This window comes from Pinus tabuliformis, chromosome 1_2 (genome assembly GCF_031772625.1).
Source record: "Pinus tabuliformis cultivar Carrire ecotype Pingquan chromosome 1_2, CPIR1, whole genome shotgun sequence".
Lineage (NCBI taxonomy): Eukaryota > Viridiplantae > Streptophyta > Pinopsida > Pinales > Pinaceae > Pinus > Pinus tabuliformis.
In genome coordinates, this window is record NC_142298.1 from 866809727 (window position 1) to 866817016 (window position 7290).

The window sequence follows — 7290 nt, forward strand, 5'->3', positions numbered from 1 at the left end:
GAATGGCGACGATAGTTTCAAATAGGGGTTCAGGTACAGACGAGGAGAGAAAGTGATGATTCATTCGTCTCAGATACAGATTTTGGGCCATAATACCCCTTGTTTTCCATCGACGATCGTCTTAACATGTTGGGGGAGGTTTTTTGGCGATCGCATGAGGAATAAGCGGGAAGTAGTTTTGAGTACTTGGAAGCGATCCCATTCATCGGATAACACATGGTAGTGGGGCCTGGTGCATTACCACCCTTCTCGCACAATAATGTTCGGTAGGGTTGCACCGGGCGATATGATCCTTAGCCATCAGATCAGGGAGAGCGGATCGACGGTCAGCATGGAGCGAGCAAGTCAGTGGGACCTTCTGGTTAACAGTCGGGCTTCTTTACATTGCAAAATACTCTACAATCGTTGGATTGATTAGAAGGATCCAATGGTGGAGATTAAGGAAGCGAATCGGGGGATGCAAGTTAATGAACTATTTATGACTTCCCGGGTTTTGGAGTCTTTATGGCTTCCAATGCTGTTTGCTTTGGAGGTTTCCTTGAGGCCTGGAAAGTTAGCGGTTAATGGTTTAGTAGTTTGGAGGCTTGGTATTCCCTTTAAGAGGTAGCAATGTGGTGTGTAAGGGGCGGGACTTCGGCCTTGGGCTAGGTATTTGGGAGTCTTGGGTTTTATCCACTTTTTTCTTAAGTTCCTGGTGAACTGTTATACATTATGTAATGGATTTTACACTTTAATGAATTAGAAAGTTGGACTCTTGCTTAAGCGAAAAAAAATAAAAAAAATAAAAAATAAAAAATAAAAAATAAAAAATAAAAAATAAAAAAATAAAAAATATTTATTATTATGATGATGGTGGAATATTATAAACATATTCGAAATCCAAATACTGAAATACAAATCCATGTCATTAACCGTGCAAGGAATGTTGCATCGAGTGGGACCGTGGGACGATAAGGTTCAGAATGCCAGCCACACATCATGCAGACAATCTCTTGACTGTAAGAGAATCTTTCGTTTCAATCTGAAGTACAATAATATAGCTTGGAGCTTTATAAGAATGCCGTGACTATTGAATAGTGTAATTGTAAAACAAAGAATGCAACGACATATATGAGGGTATACTTTGTCTTTGGTAATTGAAGGAAGCTGCTCATGGAACCTAACGACTTTCCTCTGTATACTACACGGGAAAAGAAATCCCTCATATACAGAGTTTATGCCTGCGTCCACTTTTCTGCAATAATTGGTCTCATATATTATCGGCTGATGCATATCCCAAGTGAGGATTATTGGCCATGGATTGTGATATTTGTTGCAGAACTAGGCTTCTCATACAGATGGATTTTAGAGCAGACCTTTAGGTGGTGGCCAGTTCAGCGAACAGTATTCCCAAAAAGACTCTCTCAGAGGTAATAACTTGCTCATCTTTTTTTCAGGAGAACCAGAATTAAATCTGAATTTATACAACGGTTTCATGGCTATGTTAAATGAATATATTGTCAGGTTTGAGCGCGATTTACCGCCTGTGGATATATTTATATGCACCGCTGATCCTATCAAAGAACCTCCACTGACTGTTATAAACACAGTATTGTCCGCTCTGGCTATAGATTATCCTGTGGGAAAATTGTCATGTTATGTTTCTGATGATGGAGGATCCCCGCTGACATTTTATGCTCTCTTGGAAGCTTCACGTTTTGCAAAGATTTGGATTCCATTTTGTGATAACTACTCCATTCAAGACAGATGTCCAGAGGCATACTTCTCAAATTCCAATGCTCTGGAAAATGTGAATTTGCACTTCACAAGAGACTGGAAACATGCAAATGTAAGGCGATAGCATTATATCTTGGAGAACGCTAGCTACTAAACTTATTACTTCTAGTTTTTTACTTTCTCCGCTTCTTGTACCAGGTTTAAACTGACTTTTTTTTTGCCCCCTTTCATTCTTCTATCAGAAATTGTATTTGGAATTGAAGGATCGAATCAACGAAGTTATGGAGATGGGCAGTGTTCCAGCAGACAAACAGAAAGAACACAAGGGATTCAAGGACTGGGTTTCTGGAAGCAGTAGGCGAGATCATCCGAGTATAGTTCAGGTCTTCTGCCTTATTGAGGCTTCGAATCATATCTATTTTATGCTGTGCTAAACATTTCTAGTTCAGATCACCTGTCTTGCACCATATTCAAATTCTGCACATATATTTGTCAGTTGTGTTTTATTTCGACCGAATCTTTGATTGGTAAGTGCAGATTTTACTGGAGAAAGGAGAGGAGAGGGACACTGAAGGAAATGATGTGCCCGGTCTTATATATGTCTCGCGTGAGAAGCGACCTGGAATTCCCCACCATTACAAGGCCGGTGCTCTTAATGTTCTGGTAATATATTTTCATATCTTCTGTTCCAATTACCAAGCGGTCGACGAATAAATTTAGTAGTACAGTCTAGTTAAGGTCGCCAAATATTACAAGAACTAATTTGTAACGTTGGCAGCTAAGAGTCTCTGGCGTAATGAGCAATGCTCCCTTCATTCTCACTCTTGATTGCGACATGTACACCAACAATTGTGAAGCACTTCGTCAAGCCATGTGCTTTTTCTTGGACCCCACGACAGGTGACCAGTTTGCCTACGTCCAATTTCCTCAAAGCTTTCATGGCATCACGAAGAATGACCTATATGCGAATAATCTCAAGACGATATTCGATGTGAGTATATACGGCTTTCACATCTGCGAAATTATGTGAAAATATCAAGTTAACGGCATTAATAAGACCTGTAAATTTTCAATTGCAGATCCAATATGAAGGAATAGATGGAATTGAAGGTCCATTCTACGTAGGCACCGGATGCGTTCACCGTAGGGATGCCTTATGCGGAAGTGAAAGACCACAGAGCTCCTCAAAATATCATAAAGCTGCATACTCCATTGTTTGTACAGAAGACGAAAGCGTTGCAAAAGACAAAACAAGTCCATCAAAGATGCTGAATCATGCACGGGATCTTGCAAATTGCACATACGAAGATAACACCCTGTGGGGCAAAGAGGCAGGTCCCACTTCCCGTGTCAATTCTTAATCATATAAGGTGACCAAATACCAAGATACTAAATGCCGAAACACAAATTTGTCTCTTGCAGATTGGCATGATTTATGGCTGTGCTGTGGAGGATATATTGACAGGCTTTGTTATACACTGCAGAGGATGGAAATCTATTTTCTGTACTCCAAGACGAAATGCTTTTTTGGGGTGCGCACCAAATAATTTGAATGATACACTAGTTCAGCATAAAAGGTGGGCTGTTGGCCACATGGAATTGTTTGTAAGTAAGTTTTGCCCACACGTATATGGAATTAAGCGAACACTAATAGCACAGAGAATGTGCCATAGTTTCTACTCACTATGGTGTCTGTCTTCCATTCATATACTTTGCTGCGGTTTAATTCCTGGTCTTTGCATGCTTCGTGGTCAATCAATATTTCCAAAGGTATTTTTCATCAAATGCAAAAACTTCAGAAATACTCTTTTTTAGTATCGTTCCACAATGATTTTTTGCCTGTTTTTCATTACGGTTATTTGTTTGGTTATACGCAGGTATCAAGTTCATGGTTCTTTCTCTTTGCGTCGTTAGCAGTATCTGCATATAGTTACAGTCTGATTGAGTTTATATGGATCGGGGGCTCGTTTAAAAGTTGGTGGAACGATCAGAGAATGTGGATGATAAAGGGCGTGACATCCTATCTGTTTGGCTTGATTGAAGTTGCTGGCAAACTTTTTGGTGTATCAGAGGTAGGCTTTGAGGTGACGAACAAAGTAGTGGATAGTGAAGCGGCCAAAAGATACGAGGAGGAAATTTTTGAGTTTGGTGTGGCATCTGGTTTGTTTATTCCACCAGCAACCTTGGCAGCAATAAACTTGATATCTCTGATGGGTGGGTTAGTTCGAATACTGCGAGAAGGGTATTCGGCTTTTGAGTGTATGATTTTGCAGTTACTTTTGTGCAGCTTCATAGTGATAATTAGTTATCCTATATTGGAGGCCATGCTTATGAGGAAGGACACAGGGAGAATACCTGCTTCCATTACCATTTTCTCTATTTCAGTTGCAGTTTCTGTTTGTTCGGTCGCTTCCATGACCATTCCCGCCTGGTCACGAGAACTATAATAAGGCTGGTGACTTAAAAGATAATAAGCTATTAAAACTATTCTCGACTTAATGTTCATTATGCGCAGTTCGAAGTTCGCATATGTGATAGTTTTTGTTTTTCTAGAGAAATATCCAAATCTCTCTGTAAGATTAAAGCTCATTATCCCACTTGGAAGTTCGCATATGTGATGGTTCTCATCTTTCTGAGAAATATCCAATTCTGTTTCCAAGTTTAATATCTATATGATAGTTTTTGACTCCGTGGAGTATGGTGGAACCGTTCATGTTATGGAAGTGACTTATTTTGTTTTTTCCTACCGGATAGATTAAAAGAGCTGAACTTAACTTGGATATAGATTTAGAAAATATAGGTTTAATTATTATGTGGTATACTAGTCAAGTAAACATTCTGTAATTCAATCAATGATGTTAAGGAAGTGACTTATTTTGTTTTTGACTAACGGATAGATTAAAAGAGCTGAACTTAACTTGGTTATAGATTTAGAAAATATAAGTTTAATTATTATGTGGTATACTAGTCAAGTAAATATTCTGTAATTCAATCAATAGAAGTCATGTTAATTGTTTTACTCTACTCCTCTTAAAATATTCCAAAATTTATAATGAAAATAAAGATAACCGAGTAAAAAGGCATTAATGTTTTTTATCTTTAAATTATATCTATATATATGAGATTAAATTTATGTTTTTTTTAATTTATATATTTACAAAATAATCGATAATTATTTTTTTTTGTCTATTAAAACATAAATTTTATATTAGTGAAGGCAAAACAAGTACATATTATTCGTTATCAATTCGTCCTATCTCACTCTCACGGGATTTATTAGCAAGGAGAACTAGAATATACAACATAAGATTTATCAATTTGCACCTTATTTCTGGAGGGCTTCTCAGTTATACAAGCCAAAAAAAAGCTAAAATTAAGACACAACCTAGCGTATGCATATCAGGGTGGTGGACGTGGTGGATGCATGTCTACATGAGCTGTTTTCTCCCTATGCATTTGTTGGTCATGCTAATGAAATTCGATGTGCTTCAGACGCTCCTCGATCTCACTTATATGGTCATGAATTCTACGCTGGCTGCGACAGGCATGAGCTAGTTGCTCTAGAATTTTCTCTTGTGTGAATTGGATGTCATTCCAGTAGGCAACATATTCATTGCGATCCTCATACCTGTGGTCCTGGAGGATGTCCATGTTGGCCTAAATTCTCCTCAATTGTTCAGTAATGGACTCCAATGCATTGGCCTAGATTACATGGCTTGGTGGCTCACCCGGAATCTAAGCAAACCCCTCCTCCCTATCCAAGCTAGTTGAATGAGCGTCGCTAGAGGAAGAGGCACCAACACCTCTGTTGTTGGCATGCCCACGCTGGCCTCCTCCATGAGGGGACTTCCCTCGTTGTCGTTGCATTCATGTTGCAAAAACAGTCTCGAGCTCCAACACTCCGAAGCACTTCCTTCTTTGCCTCATGCACTTACACACCCACACCTGCGCACACTTAGCTCTTTCCACCCTCTTCTCTTCATTGACTTGTCCTGGGCTCCAAGAATGGGAGTCATCCACCCACCTCCAAGTTGCCCTCGACCTTACAACTCCCCAAGGACACTCCAACCTCTCAGATTCATAGAAACACGACAACTAGCTAGCACATTACCTCGGTTCATCTTAGACAACCTCTCAAACTGAAAAGGGGATGGAGCTATGATGCACCCACCCTCAGAGCACTCGTAGATATAGAATTTTGTCCCCTCAAAGCACCAAGGCACCACAATATCTTGATCAATCAAACTAATGAACAAAAGGATTAGAGGAAGGGACTGACCAGAAATACTAAAGAAGCACAATGTCCAGTCCACGAGGGGCCTAGACATTGAACCTATAAGTCAAATTTTTTCCTGCTCCAGAATTTCCCATACCAATTCACTGGGCTCTCAAGATCCCTCTCCGAGCGATCAACAAACTTCTTTTGCCAAAGCCACCCACCTCCTCGACTAGTGACCTTGAAAATTAATGAAGAAATCAAAGTCTAAACCAACCATAGAAACTAGACCAAGCATGATGAAATTACCCAAGCTTGGTAGATCGCAGAGTTCCATAGAAGTAGTCTAGAAGTGACCAGTAGAAGATAATTCCACAAATCGACGAGGGTATAGACTGCTAATCAACTCCAAATCTCTAAAAATGGTGCCCAAGGATCTCAGACAAATTCCCGAAGGCAATACCAAACACATAGGCATATTGCTCCCACCAATGGTTTCCCACTCTAGCCTTTTGGCTTTCACTGGAAGCCTGGATAGTGAATAAATCTGTCGCCCTTCTACTCTCCCTATGTTCTCATCGCTTGCCATAGACACACTACAACCCTCCTCCTCTAGAACAAGTACTTAAGACTCTCATTGCCAGGTAGTTCCTTGGAAGGGCCTATTATGAAACCAACTCAAGAAAAGATAGAAAAGAAAGATCAACGCCTTAGAATTCAGCCTCTTCGAGGGGGCAACCTCCTTTACATTACATAAATGAACAATTCTTGGATGATACAAATGACAAAACCTCCTTTCTATATATAGGAGTCTAAGGAGTCACAATATAATCCAGCCGACCTAACAATAATAATATAAAGCCACAAAAATAACAATAGAGGGATTCTATGGGGCACAAAAATAACAATATGGGGGTAATAGAGGCACAACAATATAAATAAGGGGTATAACTACAATAGTAATGGGGTAATCACTAGTATTATAGGGACCCAGCATGCCCCTCTCCTTCAAAAAAGTGTTGTCCTCAATGCTTGAGCAGTTTTGGATACTTCTGCATACCAAATGTTATGAAACCAGCTCAAGAAAAGATAGAAAAGAAAGATCAACGCCTTAGAATTTAGCCTCTTCGATGGGGAAACCTCCTTTACATTACATAAATGAACAATTCTTGGATGATACAAATGACAAAACCTCCTTTCTATATATAGGAGTCTAAGGAGTCACAATATAATCCGGCCGACCTAACAATAATAATATAAAGCCACAAAAATAACAATACAGGGATTCTATGGGGCACAAAAATAACAATATGGCGGTAATAGGGGCACAACAATATAAATAAGGGGTATAACTACAA

The 7290-nt window shown here is 39.5% G+C and overlaps 1 protein-coding gene across 1 annotated transcript; it reads left to right on the top strand.

Annotated features, from left to right (window-relative positions):
- Nucleotides 1-1063: 1063 nt before the first annotated feature.
- Nucleotides 1064-4387, top strand: LOC149208677 (cellulose synthase-like protein E1). The gene is made up of 8 exons (XM_089394119.1): nt 1064-1409; nt 1504-1828; nt 1959-2099; nt 2254-2379; nt 2495-2707; nt 2796-3047; nt 3139-3486; nt 3594-4387. The coding sequence occupies exons 1-8, from the start codon at nt 1153-1155 to the stop codon at nt 4161-4163; spliced, it is 2232 nt and encodes a 743-aa protein (XP_089250245.1). The 5' UTR covers nt 1064-1152; the 3' UTR covers nt 4164-4387.
- The last annotated feature ends 2903 nt before the right edge of the window (nt 4388-7290 follow it).

Bases quoted from the DNA above. Each gene is read 5' to 3' on its own strand.
- LOC149208677 (XM_089394119.1), top strand. From the start codon at position 1,153: ATGGAACCTAACGACTTTCCTCTGTATACTACACGGGAAAAGAAATCC. The intron at 2,100-2,253 runs GTCTTCTGCCTT...TGGTAAGTGCAG, and splicing joins ATCATCCGAGTATAGTTCAG to ATTTTACTGGAGAAAGGAGA. The intron at 2,380-2,494 runs GTAATATATTTT...TAACGTTGGCAG, and splicing joins CCGGTGCTCTTAATGTTCTG to CTAAGAGTCTCTGGCGTAAT.